At 44.9% G+C, this 19,333-nt stretch overlaps 1 protein-coding gene across 2 annotated transcripts in view; it reads left to right on the top strand.

Annotated features, from left to right (window-relative positions):
* Positions 1 to 19,333, top strand: part of bmerb1 (bMERB domain containing 1) — a 66,161-nt gene that overhangs the window by 41,802 nt on the left and 5,026 nt on the right. For both annotated transcript variants that reach the window (XM_056280728.1, XM_056280729.1), the window contains exons 2-3: positions 10,670 to 10,790; positions 12,659 to 12,732. In XM_056280728.1, coding sequence (XP_056136703.1) covers positions 10,670 to 10,790; positions 12,659 to 12,732 — 195 coding nt within the window. The remainder of the gene's footprint in view (positions 1 to 10,669; positions 10,791 to 12,658; positions 12,733 to 19,333) is intronic.

Raw genomic sequence — 19,333 nt, 5'->3', positions numbered from 1 at the left:
AGGTATGGCTGTCTACCAAGGATCTACCCTTGAAATCGGACGCTAAGAAACTGTCCCCCAGGTATATTGGTCCCTTTCCCATTGTCAAAGTCATTAACCCCTCTGTGGGCCGTCTGAAGCTGCCCCGCACTCTCCGGGTTCACCCTTCCTTCCATGTGTCCTGCCTCAAACCTGTCTCTACCAGCCCTCTAGTTCCTCCGGTCCCCCCGCCCCCACCTCCTCATATGATCAACGATCACCCGGCTTACACCGTTCGTCGTCTCCTGGACTCTCGGCGCCGCGGTCGCGGTCTGCAGTATCTCATGGGCTGGGAGGGATATGGCCCGGAGGAGAGGTGTTGGGTCCCTTGTCGCCTGGTCCTGGACGCGAACCTCATCCGGGACTTCCACAGGACGCACCCTGACGGGTCTGGTAGGTCGCCCGGTGGCGCCCCTCGGAGGGGGGGGTACTGTCACAGCCTCTCGCCCTTGACATCAAAGCGTTCGCCCTTGACACCTGCTGACCCCCCCCCCCGTCACAGCCTCTCTCCCTTGACTTCAAAGCAATCAGCCTCTCGCCCTTGACATCAAAGCGTTCGCCCCTGACACCAGCTGGCCATCAAAGCAGTCAGCCGCTCTCCCTCGACATCAAAGCGATCATCACCCTTAAAAAGCCTCCACTGTGGTCCAGTCTTCGCTGGAACGTCGCCTTTCATGGACTGCCTGGCTGCCTGCCTACCTGCCACTGAGCCGACTCCTGCTCTACCCCTGAGATCGGTTACTTCAATAAAGACTTGATTCTTCCCTTACCTGGTTGTCCCGTCTGCTTTTGGGTTCTTTCCTGATACGTGACAAAAACGCTCACTTTTCAGCTTTTATTTTCGTCCTCCAGGAAAACGATGCGTTTCTTTACTGCGTCAAGCTGGTCTTCCACAGAAAGGGGCTTCACGTCGTAGTCATGATCAGGTAGAGTCGCCCAAACCTCACTGGACACATGAGGATATGTCATACATGTGGGAAGCAATATAAATCCACACATTTTCCTGTTATCAAGGTGATGTGTCAGAACAGAGCTATCCACTATTGAAAGATTAGTGAATATATATATATATATATATATATATATATATATATATACACTACCGTTCAAAAGTTTGGGATCACCCAAACAATTTCGTGTTTTCCATGAAAAGTCACACTTATTCACCACCATATGTTGTGAAATGAATAGAAAATAGAGTCAAGACATTGACAAGGTTAGAAATAATGATTTGTATTTGAAATAAGATTTTTTTTACATCAAACTTTGCTTTCGTCAAAGAATCCTCCATTTGCAGCAATTACAGCATTGCAGACCTTTGGCATTCTAGCTGTTAATTTGTTGAGGTAATCTGGAGAAATTGCACCCCACACTTCCAGAAGCAGCTCCCACAAGTTGGATTGGTTGGATGGGCACTTCTTTGAGCAGATTGAGTTTCTGGAGCATCACATTTGTGGGGTCAATTAAACGCTCAAAATGGCCAGAAAAAGAGAACTTTCATCTGAAACTCGACAGTCTATTCTTGTTCTTAGAAATGAAGGCTATTCCATGCGAGAAATTGCTAAGAAATTGAAGATTTCCTACACCGATGTGTACTACTCCCTTCAGAGGACAGCACAAACAGGCTCTAACAGGTACTATTTAATGAAGATGCCAGTTGGGGACCTGTGAGGCGTCTGTTTCTCAAACTAGAGACTCTAATGTACTTATCTTCTTGCTCAGTTGTGCAACGCGGCCTCCCACTTCTTTTTCTACTCTGGTTAGAGCCTGTTTGTGCTGTCCTCTGAAGGGAGTAGTACACACCGGTGTAGGAAATCTTCAATTTCTTAGCAATTTCTCGCATGGAATAGCCTTCATTTCTAAGAACAAGAATAGACTGTCGAGTTTCAGATGAAAGTTCTCTTTTTCTGGCCATTTTGAGCGTTTAATTGACCCCACAAATGTGATGCTCCAGAAACTCAATCTGCTCAAAGAAGTGCCCATCCAACCAATCCAACTTGTGGGAGCTGCTTCTGGAAGCGTGGGGTGCAATTTCTCCAGATTACCTCAACAAATTAACAGCTAGAATGCCAAAGGTCTGCAATGCTGTAATTGCTGCAAATGGAGGATTCTTTGACGAAAGCAAAGTTTGATGTAAAAAAAATCTTATTTCAAATACAAATCATTATTTCTAACCTTGTCAATGTCTTGACTCTATTTTCTATTCATTTCACAACATATGGTGGTGAATAAGTGTGACTTTTCATGGAAAACACAAAATTGTTTGGGTGATCCCAAACTTTTGAACGGTAGTGTATATATATATATATATATATACACAATGCAGTAATCTACATGTTTGAAAAATTGTATTGTACTGACAGTAACAACTCACCTATCTCCCTCATGTTCCTCTTCATCTTCTTCCACTATTAAGTCACCAATGCGACTACAAACAGGAGCAAACATTTTTCAACGTCAAACTTCTGTCTCCCTTCTAATGTTTTAGTCACAGTGAAACTGGTCACCCCAATATTATTTAACTGGCTGTACATGGTGCAACCTCTGCAGCTCAATGCATACAGTAAATAAATTCATGAAAATGTCCGGTTTTCTATGGTAGGTTTGAGTGTTGCTTAACTGTTGTATATTTTAGCGAATTCGGGGGGCAGACCGGGAACCGTCGCCGCGGCCGGGAAGCGAACCCGTATCTCCCGCTCCGCAAGCGACAACGTTTACCGCTCGATTAAAGGGTCAGACCCGCTAGCCAGTGGCCAGCGTGTCTACTTATCCATGCACGTTACAACATTGTATTTTTACCGATCTCAAGCAAGCCAGCTGCTTTATCAGCGATGTTAATGGCAAGACACTGCTACGTGTCTTTGAAGTTAATGGCCTCGTTCTCTCATTCCCACTTGCTGTGGAAATTAGCTAATAAGAACACAATCTGAGATAAGTACATGGTGGGATATATTCATTTTCACTTCATATAATTTACTGTTGTTTTTTTCTGGTTGTTATGCGCTCTCCATTTCCATGGAAATACATTTGGAATATTCAAAAAAGCGAGGTTCATGAGCTTGGTGTTTTACTGTAAAACAGATTGTAACCTGACATCAACCCTGTCGTTTGTATTCATAGTGAACATGTATACGGGCTTACTGCGCATATTAAGTGACATTCTCCTGTTCTCGTTCAGGTCACCAGTTCTACCTCCACTAAAAAGTGATGAATTAAACAAATATTTTTATTTGTATGAATTTATGTGTCATTTATCAGATCAGACCCCCGTCCCCACCCCAACCAAACCCCCACCACCGCCGCCGCCAAAATCTCACTCTGAACTCAGTTCCAAACTTGAGAGCCCTGCTTACGGGTGTGCAGGCGTTTGGGGAAGCGGTGAAACGTCAAGGATTTATCTCTTTCCCTTCTTTGATAGGAGTTGCAGGATGGTACACAGCAGTACGACACGTTGCTTCTAGCAGTGTTTTCAATGAAGTAAGAAGGGGGCGTGGCTAAATTCCCACCGCTTGTTTTTTTTTTTTAATCCAAGATGGCCGCGGCGTGAAATGGGCGTATTGGTAATACTACGAGGCCAGTAGGCGTGCTCTCAGGTGTATATGGGAATGGAACGGAAGTCAGTTAGGACACGCATGCACGCGTGGTGTTCTTTGTTCCTGAAAAAAGTTAATAAAAAAGGACTCATCAGTATAAACCACAATATGGTGAAGAAGACGAGAGACCGAGAGGAGAAGAGAATGGTGAGCTTGTTGCAAAGTTCCAGTGACTAAACGTGTTAGGTCCGACGGCGCTAAAGTCAATAGTGTTTAAAGTTACGCTAACGCGGAAGAGGAAAAAAATGGAACAGTTTATGTCACTTTCTCCGTTAGTATTAATAGGCAACATAATGTGAAAACTGGCGCAGATGGGACAAAGACATAGGTTGCACATGACGGCAACTGAAATGTCGAAAAAGGAAAATGAGGTGCAAGTGGCAATATTACTGCAGACGCTAGCCACAGAAGCGCTTGATAGCCAGGGCCGAGCCTGAAGACGTGCAGGTGGACCACATATTGCAGGCTTTCAGAGACTACTGTACGCCAAAGAAAAACGTGGTATTTGAGAGGCACCAGTTTTGGACGTATGCGGGATTGCCAACACTCCCGGATTGGCCGGGAGTCTCCCGGAATTGGCCCCAGTCTCCCGGACAGCAGCAAATCCAATCCGGGAGATTTTTATGATCATCTGAAATTTAAAAATGTGTTAAAATTGATATCAACGGGTTTACTGAGCGCGTCTCTTATTATGAAGACTGGTGCTGGGATATTTGAACACTTAAACCAATCGTGCGCAAGCGTGTACGTGAGGGCGCCGGGTGACGCTGCCATTCGCGCTAGCTGACGACGTTCATGTCATTGCTAGCCTACAGCTAACGTTAGCTAGTATTCTCGCTACAGAAAGCATATTATAGTTGCAATTAACGTTAACCCGAACCGCGATCGACATAGCAGAACCACAGAAAAATAATATATTTGCCATTTTCAAGACAAGTGGTGCGAGGAAGAGGGTTTCAAAAACTGGGTACGAAAAGTTGATGACATTACCACTGAATGCACGCTGTGCCGCCATAGTTATAGTGAGAAGGACCATAGGCCGTTGTGGGTGGGTGTGTGTGTATGTGTGTGACACACTTGTGGGTTGACGTTGCACATGGCTGTGTAATGGGGAAGAGTGGGGGTGTACATTTTTGCGATTAGATTTATTCTCTTGTACCGTGGTGAGGCTATTAATAGGTTGTCGTGACAATTCTGGTCTGCCGAACACACAGAACCCCCCCCCCACAAAAAAAATACTCTCCCGGAATACAACGAAGTCGAGTTGGCATTCCTAGACGTATGCAATGCAAGAACCAGTGCACACTGACAAATTTGTCACAGAGCTAAAGCAGAGGAGCAAAGACTGTGAGTTCGGTATATCCGAAAATGACATGCTGAGAGACAAAATCGTTTTCAGTGTTATCCAAAGGAGTTGAATCAAGTGCAACTGGACTTGGTATATATCCGTGAAGAAGTTTCGCCTCTCATCCAAGAGGCTTCCTCAGTTCGTGCCTTTCTGACTAGACGAAGCTAGTCTGACTGGCTGGTGATGAGACACAGAATTTATCCTCTTAGAGTCGTTGTCAGAGCTATAGATGTCCATGGCTCTTCGTGTCCTCTTTGTTACAGATAAGCATCTGAAAGAGAAACTGCTGAGAGAACCTAACCTGACTTTAACTAAAGCCATTGATATTTGCAGGGCATCAGAGATAGCCAAGGAGCAAATCAGCATAATGGTGTGCGCAAAGAAGGAAAATTAGATGCATGCAATAATGGAGGTAACAAGACCAAAAAGGCAAAATAAAGCTAAGGCCAACAAAACGGCATTCAGTGCTAATAATAAAAAGGAGAAATATGACAACCAAACAAAAGCATGCAACAGATGCGGAAAGACACATCGCCCAAAAGCATTGTCCACTGTATGGAATGAAGTGCTGAGCTTGTGTGAATGGCAATCACTTTGCCAAGATGTGCAGAGTGAAAGGAGTGCAAGCAGTGCAGACAGTGGATTCACTATTTGTGGGCAGTCTGGAGTGGCACCCAGGTAAATGCATTGAGTAAAGCTAGTGATATGCCGTAGCAAGCTACTTTGTCGATTAGAGGAGTGCCGATCATCTTTAAACTAGACACGGGTGCTGATACTAGTGTTATCCCTCTAGGACAGGTCAGAAAACTCCCAGGCAAAGTACTCCTGGGTCCCACAAACACAGTATTAAGAGCCTATGGAGGTAACCAGATTAACCTAGCACTTAGCTGAAATGCAGTACTGAATGAGCAGAGTCCAAGCTCCAGTTCTATGTCATTAAGCAGTCAGCATCTCCAATTTTTGGAAGAGCAGCATGTGAGGAATTGAACTTGGTCAGACGTGTTGATGAAATCAAGGAGAGCTCACCTGCAACCAAAGAAGAGCTGGTGAGGCAGTATCCAGAGGTGTTCAATGGGCTTGGGGAGTTCCCTGGTGAGCATCATATTCACATTGACCCAGAAGTGACCCCCGTGATCCATGGCTGCAGAAAAATCCTGTTTGCCATCATGGACAAACTGAAAAAGACACTGAGTCAGCTGGAAAAAGCTGATGTCATCACTCCAGTAACAGAACCGACACAGTGGGTGAACAGCTTGGTAACAACCGGAAAGAAAAATGGCTCACTCAGACTTTGCCTTGATCCTCGAGAGCTGAACAAAGCCATCAAACAACAGCACTACTCTATACTGACACCCACAGATGTCCAAATCAGACGGTCTTGCAAGAGAATATTTACAGTACTCGATGAAAAAGACGGATACTGGCAAATTAGCTCAACAGAGCATTGTCACTGCTGTGTACCTTCAACATGCCATGGGGGCATTATAGGTTCAAGCGCCTCCCATTCGGTATAAAATCAGCCAGCGAAGTCCTCCAACAGAAGAACAGTGAAATGTTTGGTGACATTAATGGTGTACAGGTGATAGCCGATGATATGATCATCACTGCAGCTGATGAGAAGGAACATGCCAAGATACTGCACAAGGTAATACAGAGAGCCAAAGAGATGAATGTCAAGTTCAGTGCAGACAAAGTGCAGTATAAATTGATGGAGGTGAAGTACATGGGACATGTGAGAAACCATGAGGGAGTAGAGCCAGACAGTGACAAGGTGAATGCTATTGTACACATGCCAGCACCAGAAAATAGAATGGGTTTACAAAGGCTACTAGGTATGACTAAGTACCTGTCCCAATACATATCTAATGAAGCAGCAGTGACAGCACCTATATGGCAGCTACTGAGGAAAGACATGCAGTGGCTGTAGTCACATGAACACGATGCTGCCCTGAACAAACTCAAGACAGCACTAACTGAGGCTTCAGTGCTGAAATTCTTCGACTCAAATCAGCAGATAGTCCTCCAAGCTGATGCATCGAAAGATGGGCTGGGTGCATGCCTGCTGCAGGGAGGACAGCCAGTGGCATATGCATCCAGAGCCCTAACACAGGCTGAGTGCAACCATGCGCAGATTGAAAAAAAAACTGCTTGCGGTCGTGTTTGCGACACGAAAATTCCATCAGTACGTGTTTGATGCGCATATAGTGGCGCAGTCAGACCACAAGCCTCTGGAGGCTATATTCACAAAGCCGTTAGGACAGGCACCTGCCAGAGTACAACGAATGCTGCTACACCTTCAGCGTTATGATCTCCACATTACCTATATGCCTGGAAAGGAAATGCTAATAGCAGATACTTTATCCAGAGCATTTGGTGCTGTGGAAGCACAAGAGGAGTCCATGAGTACAGATGAAAAGGTAGTCTATGCCATGGAAGCAACTAAGGCTCTGGGAAGAGAGATGCACGAGAGGCTTAAGATGTCAACTGGGGCAGACCGGACCTCACAAAAGCTACTAGACATTCACCAGAGAGGATGGCCAAAGCACAAAAAACAGATAGATGCTGAGCTGAAAGTCTATTGGTCAATCAGATATACAATCACAGTAAATGGGGGAGTCCTGATGACAGGAGACAGATTCATCATCCCTAAAAAGCTGAGATCAGACATGCTACAGAGACTGCACACAGCCCACCAAGGAGTACAGCAGACCAAAGAACAGGCACACCAGTATCTATATTGACCAGGCATATCGACTGATATAGAGCAAATGGTTGGGAGCTGCCCCACCTGTCAACAACACCTACCGAAGAATCAGAGGGAGCCACTAAAATCGCATGAGCTGCCAGAGCTACCATGGTACAAAGTAGGTGTGGACATTTTTGAGCTACAAGGGAAATCTTTCTTCCTTACAGTAGATTATTTCTCAAAATATCCTGAGGTCTAACAAATGTGTGACAAAACAGCAAGCACAATAATAGCAAAGCTGAAGGCTGTGTTTTCCAGACATAGTGTTCCAAAAGAAGTGGTGAGTGACCACATGCCATTCTCTAGTGCTGAGATGAGTCAATTTGCAAGTAACTGGGACATAACATAGACATTCTCAAGCCCGGGCTATCCACAGTCTAATGGAATGGTAGAACACACCATAAAGACCATTAAACTCATGCTGAAGAAGGTGGAGCAGACTAAGGCAGACCCCCATCTGGCTCTGTTGACTTTAAGGAACTCTCCTGCGGAAATGCTGATGGGTCAGGTCCTAAGAAGCACTTTGCCAGTAGCCAGTGCTGTGCTCAAACCGAGGCATCCGACAAGAGTCAAGCAGAGGCTACTTAAATGCAACAAAGACAAGGAGAGTACTACAACCAACATGCAAAACCTCTCCCTGTGCTCAAACCAGGAATGGCTGTCAGTCTAGAGACTCCACAAGGCTGGAACCTGCCCTGGTAGAACAGAAGAGACAGGAGCCGAGGTCATATAATGTTGTGATGGCTGCAAGACAAAGGTACAGGAGGAATAGGAAGCACTTAAGAACAATTCGAAATGACACACATGCTGAAATACAGGACGGTAATGTCAGTGTCACTGAGCAGCCACCTCCAAGCAAGCCTGCAGCACCACATGTACATGACATGACAAGAAATGTGGAACAACCAGTCAACTGTTCAGACACATAGGTCCAACACACCAGAAGTGGCAGACTGGTAAATTCAGTGATTTTCAAATGGGCTAAGAGTAAAAGTTATGCTCCTACAGAGGGTTATGTGCTAGAAACCTCTGACCCCAGTGACAGTGTACAAAGACTGGGTACAAAGAGTGTACAGAGTTCTTAAAAAAATGTAAATGAATGTATAGTATGAAGAATGAATTCCTGAAGAATGTAACACTGTATTGATGTCAAGAATAGATATGGTAAACATTCAAAGCCAGACCTTTAAACAGTTCATAGTGGTCTTGTGTACAGTATTATATCTCCTCTTCAAGTTTAAATTAGAAAGCGACGAACAAAGGCATTTATGTTTCTTAATGCAGTAAGTTCAAAGTGATATATAGTTAAACAAACAAGTCTATAAGTTTGTTTTGTTTTTTTTTTGTCTTGTTTTGTGGAAAAAGGGGGTTGTAGTATATGGGTTTGAACATATACAGAGTAATACGGCGGTGAGCCTATACTATAGGTAATACTATGAGAGGCCAGTAGGGACGCTCTCAGGTGGATGTGTGATGGAACTGAAGTTGGTTAGGATGCGCATGCACGCGTGATGATTTTTGTCCCTGAAAAAAAAAGTTAATAAAAAAGGACTACCAGCCAGTCTCCTCATCAGTATAAACCACAATAGGTTGTCAAATTAACTCAAACAAGAGTGGGTTAGTTTCTCACCAGAGCATTAGACTTCTAATCAGCTCATGGTGGCCGGTGTAGTGAGTGTGTTGTGCCAACTTTAAGTAGAAGCCTCACGCTCCTGAATTAAATCGAAGGCCAGGAGAAGTCGAGAACCACAACAACAGAATTGACTGAGACAACAATGTCCTGGAGGGAGAGTGTACTCTGTGTTGCCTTCTTCCAGCTTCCATGCCGACTTTTGGCTTTGTTTTTCTGTTGCTTGCAAAGGATGATGCTTTATCTTCTGAGTTGTTTGATGTATCTGACAAAAGATGGAAAAACAAACAAATATGGCCGTACAACTTTCAAAAAGGGTAGTTCTTGTGTTGAATTAAGAAAAACGTCTCACTGGGATGAGAGAGAAAGATTATTATTCTCTCGCTCTTCCCCTTGACTCTTGAAGACTTCCCCTTTTGGTGTGGGAAGATGGCGGTGCAAATTCACGTTTGCAGCGGCCTTGTCACCCAGCACTGGTGTGGGAAGATGGCGGAGCGAATTTACGTTTGCAGCAGCCTCACCCAGTACCGTCCATGCAGTGTCTTTGTCCACATCTACGTCTAAGTTTCTCTTTGTTTGATGGCTGGGAGAGCTGGCGCTGGATCGGCTGGGAGAGCTTGGTCTGCCACGTTCTGTGGGTCCAGGGACCACGGCCCTGCCTGGAGCTGTGCCTGAGGAGGTAACACTAAGGGCGGTCTGACGTGACGTGGAAGCGGGGCAGGCTAAGCTAACTGCTAGTCCATGCAGACTGGCAGTTTCAATAACACCGAGGGCTATCTGGCGCTGGCCTCGCCTAGCCTTGACTGTGTTTTTAGTGGCATCTTGTGGAGTGCAGGGAGGCGTGTCGAAGGTGTCTGGCTGGGAGAGCTAGCATTGGATTGGCTGAGGGAGCCTGGTCTGCTGTGTTCTGTAGGCCCAAGGACCACAGCCCTGACCGGAGCTGCTACTGAAGAAGAAACACTGAGGGCGGTCTGACAGGACGCGGAAGTGGGGCAGACTAAGCTAACTGCTAGCCCATGCAGACCGGCAGTTCCAACAGTCGTCCTGGCTGGCATTCATTCTCTGGACAGTGATTTTCTTTCTTTCTTTATTTTTTGTTTAGTTTAGATATATTTGTTGGTTTGGATATATGAGTTCTTGTAGTTTTTGGATATGTAATTTTGTCTTTGTGTTGCACTGCTGTGGGCTGGGGGAAACGATGTTTCGTTTCATTTCATGTTTGCAAGTGCATGAAACGAGATGACGGAAGTGTTCCTGATTTCTGTTATTTATCTCTGTTTTATTTATATTCATTCATTCGTTCTCATTTTTAACACCCCCCTCCTCCCATGCAGGCCAGTCGGACGTGTCCATGGCGGAGAGCAGCATGTCTCCAGATGAGATTGAAGTGGAGATGGCTCGCATCCAGCGGCTGAGAGAGGTGCTGGTTCGTCGGGAGTCGGAGCTGCGTTTCATGTTAGTAATGATAATAATAATAATGAGCTTGATTTATATTGCACCTTTCTAAACAATGTTACAAGGTGCCTCACACAACAGGATAAAATAATGCACAGTCAAGATAAAACAACACTTTATTTCTTGGTCAATATAGTACACAGTGAGGACTTTACTGCTTCTATCTACTACATTAATTATCAGTACTGATTGCATATGCACAAAAGCATGTGCGAAATTTTAGTTTAGGTAGTTTAGTATACTGCCATGACACACCTATGATTCTTGTGACTTATTTCAAGGAGCTGTCTTAATTAAGGTGAACAAACGTGTTGTTTCTAATTTTTCATGGATGTTTCCTCAAGCAAATCCTATATTATCTCCGTGTGCTGTTAAGCAAGCTGCAGCTATCATTGTTAAGACTGTATTGTAAAGTTCAAAGGCCACTTATCGATTGCGCTGACCATGTGTCCATTGCTTTATAGAGGACTAGTCGAGCCAACGACAGGTGAATGAGTCATCATGATAACCTCATTGGGTCTTCGCCAACATTAAATCAGAGAATTACAGATCAGTGTTTGCGGAGGTTTTTTTTTATCACCTTCCAAGTCCAGTTTAAAACCCTTATCGAGCCCCTCATCAGATGAGAGGAAACATGGGGGGGACAAGTGCAAGTTGTCAATTTTGGCATCTTCTGTCACATATTTTACATTGTTGTAACATTGGGAGCAGCACCTGTGTTTCAATTCATCCATTTTGCGGCGTGATGGATGCGGTGAGAGATGGTGCCGATAGGAGTTCGAGAGATCGATGCAGTGTGTACAGGGGGCCCTGTCGCTTGACAGTGTAAGTTTGCACACCCACTTAAATGGCTTCATTAGCGTGTTGCTGGCTGTCGCCCTTGTCGATGTGTTGTCAGGCTCTGTGACTCAGAGTAGCACATGGATACACAATCGGCTACATGTAAGCAAGTGTACAGTTATGCAATTGTGCACACACTCTGAGCCTCACATCTAATATAGGCATACGCCAGTGCACGCTCACAAACACATATGCAAGCATGGTGACATGAAAGCACACGCACATTCACATGGACACACATACGTATACAGAAACAGATTGTGAGAGTGCAGAAGCTGCTGGAAGTCACAGTCAGGGTTCAGAGGACTGGTGAACACAGAACACAGAGAGGAGGGGGGCAAGATAACACAAGGACTGAGCTGTATAAAACATGGCAACATGAAGGGAGGAGGGGGAGGAGAGGAGTGACGAGAAGAGGAGGAGGAGGAGGAAGAAGAGGAAGGGGGCTGTGTGGATGAGTCATCTCTCGCTGATGTATCACATCCAGAGTTAAATCCCTGGTACTTTTCCCAGTGCTGCAGTGAGGGGAAGGGATGTTAGGGAGCAGAGAGGCGGAGGTAAGGTGGGAGGTCTTCAGGTCGAGAGGTGTGATGCGTTGCTTCACACAGCAGGTCTCTCATCTGCTGGGATCTTCTTCATCTTCCAATGAGGTGAGAGCCCCCAGGCTGTGGTGTCAGATACGAACAGGGCTTTTTCTCCTCACCCCTGCAGAACTGCAGGTTAAGTTTGTACCTGGATGACACCTTACATTCATAATTACGCATGCATCACATTTCTTTTCAGTTGTGTTTATTGTGCAATTTAGGCTCATACCCAAGTAAACATAATTAAAGATGACCTTTTTACATTTTGTCTTTGAAAACAAGCGGAACTCATTAAAAACATATTTCTGTGTTTTAATTATCTATTTATTGCATATTACGACAGTCTCAAAGTGCTCAACATGTTTGGATTGAGAAAATGTAATGATGTGCACTGTGCACCTTTGATTTAATGAAACACTGTTTTTCCTTTGTTTGCATTTTTAGGATGGATGACATTCAGCTCTGCAAAGACATCATGAGTCTGAAGCAGGAGTTAAGACAGATTGTTGCAGTACCAGGTACAGCTAAACATGTGTACATATACACACACACATCACAGTATTATTTCAAATCCTCCTCCATGCTCTCCTTAGCAGCTAAAATCAAGAAAGCGAACTTTCAAACTGATCTTCTTCTCAGTTTTAGTGTGTGGCAGAAACTGCTTCCGTGTGCAGCCTGCAGATCCTCAGTTGACAGCATTGTGATTTGTAGGTACACTTGCAATAGTCAACTACCCAGGATTGATTATAAGTCTCTGAGATGCGGTGGAGCTATGAGGGGAAGACATTATTCTTAGTGCTACACACACACACACACACACACACACACACACACACAGCTGTGATGGAAACATCAGCCAAGGAAACCTTTCCAGGATTGTGCCCAAGGTATATTTCATTTAATGCACTTTATTTTCTCCAAAATGTTATCGGGTTTATTTGTAGCAAGTGCTGACACATCTCCTTGAGTCAAATAGAGGCATCATTTCCCAGTTTCAGTGTCATCTGGTTCTTTAAGTTTCATTTTCAAGTTTATTTGTCACTTGACAGTACAGCAGTGCAATGAAATATTTAAACTGCAGTTGTTCTGAACAATGAGCCTTATGTATGTATGTACAAAAACTACAAAACACATATATTACATTAAATTTTCCATAATATAACTACAAAACACATATATACATGCATGGGCTAGCAGTTAGCTTAGCCTGCCCCGCTTCCTCAGTGTTACCTCTTCGGGCGCAGCTTGAGGCAGGGCCGTGGTCCCTGGGCCCACAGGACGCAGCAGACCAGGCTTCCCCAGCCGATCCAGCGCCAGCTCTCCCAGCCATCAAACGAAGACACAAACTTAAGATGCAGATGTGGACAATGACACTGCATGGACGGTACTGGGTGAGGCCGCCGCAAACGTAAATTCGCGCCGCCATATTCCCACACCAGTACTGGCTGAGGCCACCGCAAACGTAAATTCGCGCCGCCATATTCCCACACCATAACTGGGTGAGGCCGCTGCAAACGTAAATTCGCGCTGCCATATTCCCACACCAGTACTGGGTGAGGCCGCCGCAAACCTAAATTCGCGCCGCCATATTCCCACACCAGTACTGGGTGAGGCCGCTGCAAACGTGAATTTGTGCTGCCATCTTCCTACACCGTTTCTGGATTGTGTTACTTGGCTTATGTTACTTGGCATCATGTAAAAACAGAGTGGAAAAGCAATGTCAGCAGCCACTTTGATGGTTTGATTACACATTTTGACATCTGTATAAAGTGTTGAGATCAAACTCTCATGCAAAACACAATGTTGAAGGACTAAACACACCGTGATACATGCATTTATGACTGCATTTATAACTCATCCAGAGCATTAGACAATGATTGGTTGAGTGTTTTGTTTAGTAGAAAGGCCTTGTGGCTTTTACTGGACTTGATAAGAATCAGACTTGTTCCCCTTCAGACAGGAGTTTTAAGCACTATGCCGCTGTATTGTTCATGAATGGAGGGAAAAATCTTGCAAAGCATTCATTGTCATAAAAAAGGTGCACACCCCGACAGCAGTAACATGATGAGTCACTCTGGCTGTGTGTGTGTGTGTGTGTGTGTGTGTGTGTGTGTGTGTGTGTGTGTGTGTGTGTGTGTGTGTGTGTGTGTGTGCATATACAGTGTGGTACAATGGCAGAGTCACATAACAAACAGACCTTGCTCCTTTATCGGACACTGTGAAGTGCTAATTGATGTTTCTATGCCATGTTTCTCTGAAAATGCCCTGGTCCAAGATGAGAGAGCCAGTTTATTTCTGGCTGGGGGAAAGAGCTGATGTTGCAAACCTTAGTCACCTGCAAACTCTAATACCACTTTCCGACAAACTGCACCCTGCCTCTGTTGTTGTGTTTGTGTGTGTGCATGCATGCTTTGTGTGGGCTCATGTGTGTCTTTAAGTGTATATGTGTAATCTGTGTGTCTGTTTTTTTCTCACACAGTGGAGTGTGAAGGTTAGGAGAGCAAAACAAATAAGTGTTTTCTATTAAAATGGATACAACATATCTGAATGTGAATTCCTCCAATCACACAGAACAATATTCTATTTTCCACCATTTGCATAACGTTGGCAGGAGGTTACTTGTCACTGAGAAAGCATATGACAGGGTGCCGAGAGAGGAGGTATGGTATTGTAAGAGGAAGTCAGGAGTTGCAGAGAAGTATGTAGAAGTGGTGCAGGATATGTATGAGGGCAGTGTGACAGTGGTGAGGTGTGTGGTAAGAATGACAGATGGGTTCAAGGTGGAGGTGGGATTACATCAAGGATCGGCTCTGAGCCCTTTCTTGTTTGCAATGGTGATGGACAGGTTGACGGATGAGATCAGGCAGGAGTCTCCATGGACGATGATGTTCGCGGATGACATTGTGATCTGTAGCAAGAGTAGGGTGCAGGTTGAGGAGAGCCTGGAGAGGTGGAGGTATGCACTGGAGAGAAGAGTAATGAAAGTCAGTAGGAGTAAGACGGAATACCTATGCATGAATGAGAGGGAGGACAGTGGAATGGTGAGGATGCAAGGAGGAGAGGTGACGAAGGCATATGAGTTTAAATACTTGGAGTCAACTGTTCAAAGTAATGGGAAGTGAGAACAAGAGGTGAAGAAGAAAGTGCAGGCAGGGTTGAGTGGGTGGAGAAGAGTGTCAGGAGTGATTTGTGACAGAAGGGTACCAGCAAGAGTTAAAGGGAAGGTTTACAAGATGGTTGTGAGACCAGCTATGTTATATGGTTTAGAGACAACAGCCATGATGAAAAGACAGGAGGCAGAGCTGGAGGTGGCAGAGTTGAAGATGCTAAGATTTTCACTGGGAGTGACGAAGAAGGACAGTATTAGCAACGAGTATATTAGAGGGACAGCTCAGGTTGGACAGTTTGGAGACAAAGCAAGAGAGGCAAGATTGAGATGACTTGGACATGTGTGGAGGAGAGATGCTGGGTATATTGGGAGAAGGATGTTGAATATTGAGTTACCAGGGAAGAGGAAAAGAGGGAGGCCAAAGAGGAAGTTTATGGATGTGGAGAGTACAGACATGCAGGTGGCTTTTGTGACAGAGGAAGATGCAGACGACAGGAAGAAATGGAAACGGATGATCCACTGTGGCGACCCCTAACGGGAGCAGCCAAAAGCAGTAGCAGTAGGTTATATGTCACTGAATTCAAATGACTGGAGCGCTTCAGCTGTTCTTGTAATCTGAGTTATATTTGGGAACCAGCTGATAGTCTGCAAGGTCAGTTTTCTTATGAAGCCCAGTAACTACAGTAGGCATGGCTGGTGCTCCCTATAGACTGAACAGGCCTGGGACCTCGCACACCCCCTAATTTACTTGCAATGTGGAGAAACAAATAAATTAATGTTAAAGTTCTTCTAGGATACATAAACACTAAATTGTTGCCCAGGGCATATATTAGTCTACAGTCAGCCTTGTGCACAGGCATGGGAATTGCAATGCCATTTCATTTTACTTGTCTGTGATTCATTTAAACGAGCCCCTGTACCCCTTGTTTGAGTTTACTACGGCGAAAGGGGAAACAGCATCTAAGTGCTGGGCTGATCATGTTACCAAATGATGTCAGCACAGCAGGGCAAATACAACTGCAGATAATAACATTAATCATGAGTCCATTTGATTTAGGTGTAGCAATGACACAACATTGACAAAACTATTGACTGTTGTCAGTGCTGTCTCAATGCCACACCAAAATCAAATGGGCTCATCATTAATGTTATTATCTGCAGCTGTGTTTACCCTGCTATGCTGACATCACTTGGTACCAAGATCAGCCCAGCACAGAGGTCCTTGCCCCAATGGCACCCTAAGCCCTGTGGTCCTCCTTTAAGTCCATACTTTGGTGACATGGACAAGGTGTGAACCTGTGGTGCTCTCCTCAAGAGTGCAAGGGTATAGTAGTGAAAATCGGAACACAATCACACTAATAAACTTTCAACATGAGACAGATGAATTCCAGAGTCATACTCAGTCCCTTCACCAAAACATTAAGCACGAAATCACATCACAGTACCATATATGAATTACCTCTCACTTACACTCACTGGCCACTTTATTAGGTACACCTTGCTAGTACCGGATTGGACCCCCTTTTGCCTTCAGAACTGCCTTAATCCTTCGTGGCATAGATTCAACAAGGTACTGGAAACATTCCTCAGAGAGTTTGATCCATATTGACATGATAGCATCACGCAGTTGCTGCAGATTTGTCGGCTGCACATCCATGATGCGAATCTCCCGGTCCACCACATCCCAAAGGTGCTCTATTGGATTGAGATCTGGTGACTGTGGAGGCCATTTGAGTACAGTGAACTCATTGTCATGTTCAAGAAACCAGTCTGAGATGATTCGAGCTTTATGACATGGCGCGTTATCCTGTTGGAAGTAGCCATCAGAAGATGGGAACACTGTGGTCATAAAGGGATGGACATGGTCAGCAACAATACTCAGGTAGGCTGTGGCGTTGACACGATGCTCAATTGGTACTAAGGGGCCCAAAGTGTGCCAAGAAAATATCCCCCACACCAATACACCACCACCACCAGCCTGAACCGTTGATACAAGGCAGGATGGATCCATGCTTTCATGTTGTTGACGCCAAATTCTGACCCTACCATCCGAATGTCGCAGCAGAAATCGAGACTCATCAGACCAGGCAACGTTTTTCCAATCTTCTATTGTCTAATTTTGGTGAGCCTGTGTGAATTGTAGCCTCAGTTTCCTGTTCTTAGCTGACAGGAGTGGCACCCGGTGTGGTCTTCTGCTGCTGTAGCCCCTCTGCCTCAAGGTTCGACGTGTTGTGCGTTCAGAGATGCTCTTCTGCATACCTCGGTTGTAATGAGTGGTTATTTGAGTTACTGTTGCCTTTCTATCAGCTCGAACCAGTCTGGCCATTCTCCTCTGACCTCTGGCATCAACAAGGCATTTTCGCCCACAGAACTGCCGCTCACTGGATATTTTCTCTTTTTCGGACCATTCTCTGTAAACCCTAGAGATGGTTGTGCGTGAAAATCCCAGTAGATCAGCAGTTTCTGAAATACTCAGACCAGCCCGTCTGGCACCAACAACCATGCCACGTTCAAAGTCACTTAAATCACCTTTCTTCCCCATTCTGATGCTCGGTTCGAACTGCAGCAGATCGTCTTGACCATGTCTACATGCCTAAATGCATTGAGTTGCTGCCATGTGATTGGCTGATTAGAAATTTGCGTTAACGAGCAGTTGGACAGGTGTGCCTAATAAAGTGGCCGGTGAGTGTATGTTTGAATGAAATATGATGCCTAATTTCATGATCAAAATATATAAAAGAATCATTGTAAAAAGTTTTTGTCTTTAACTGCATAAAGATAATCAGAATCAATAGAACGTGGCTCAAAACATATCTTTTGTTATTATTATTTATTTCTGATTTTCTCCCAATTTAGTGGCCAATCGATCCCTATTTTAGTTCAAACACCCACCCTCATACTGCATGCGTTCTCCAACTGCATCTCTCTGGCCGACAGTCTCGAAGGAGACGCCTCGCCACTTCCGTGACAAGGCGAATCACTGCTTTTTCCGACACACCCAGAGACGTATTCATGTGATGAACACAAGCCGACTCTGCCCCCCTCCCGAAGACAACGTTGCCAATTATCGCTGCTTCATCGAGTCCGGCCATATCAAAACATATCTTAATGGCATTGCTGCCTTAATATTGCAATATAACCTGAGATATCACCTTTTAAAAAACTCCCTATGGATACTTCAAATCATCTCACGGTGTGGTAGCAATGCTTCCACCAGAAGGTAGCATTACTTTCCCTTTCTCTACTTACTTTCCCTCCCGATATGCCAAGTAATTATCCCATCCACTATAATTTGTCATTGCAAGGAGTTCTGGGTAATAGACTGCTGTGAAGTCGATGATGCAGGCTTCACTAAAGAGTACATCAAGAGCTCATTGGGGGTTGCTTGTGAGCAGCCTTTGCGGTACAAAATGAGAAATGGTACACGGCACTATGGCCCTGTGGACATGTGCAAATGTAGACCATGAGACTGAGTGTACCATCTGGGACAGGGTCTTGCAGATAGTTTTTCACTTTTAGATGGTAGCAAACTTACAAAAGTGGCATATCCCCTTAAAACTCACTTGTTTACCATCTAGCTTTTGACCTGCCTGTTGCATTCCTTTTTGTTTTCTTTGTTCTCTGACTTTTATTCTGTTGTCTTTTATTTTGTGAGCCGTTTCAAGCCAGCAGATTCAGTCACCCTATTAGCTACAGTTGTTAATATCAAGAGTGAGGATACACATACTCATGTTGGTATTCTCATGGCTCATTATAGTTTATTCGCCAACTAAGCCATTTTGTACCAGGTTTGTGGAGACTTATGATGGCACAGCCTGATGTTCTCTTTTAAAATGCTGGGACGGGGCATCCAGGTAGCGTAGCGGTCTATTTCATTGCCTATCAACATGGGGATCGCTGGTTCGATTCTCCGTCTGACCTCCGGCTTGGTTGGGCATCCCTACAGACACAGGCCGTGTCTGCAGGTGGGAAGCCGGATGTGGGTATGTGTCCTGGTTGCTGTACTAGCG

Source organism: Lampris incognitus, chromosome 5, assembly GCF_029633865.1.
Source record: "Lampris incognitus isolate fLamInc1 chromosome 5, fLamInc1.hap2, whole genome shotgun sequence".
Lineage (NCBI taxonomy): Eukaryota > Metazoa > Chordata > Actinopteri > Lampriformes > Lampridae > Lampris > Lampris incognitus.
This window is presented reverse-complemented; position numbering and strand designations above follow the sequence as displayed.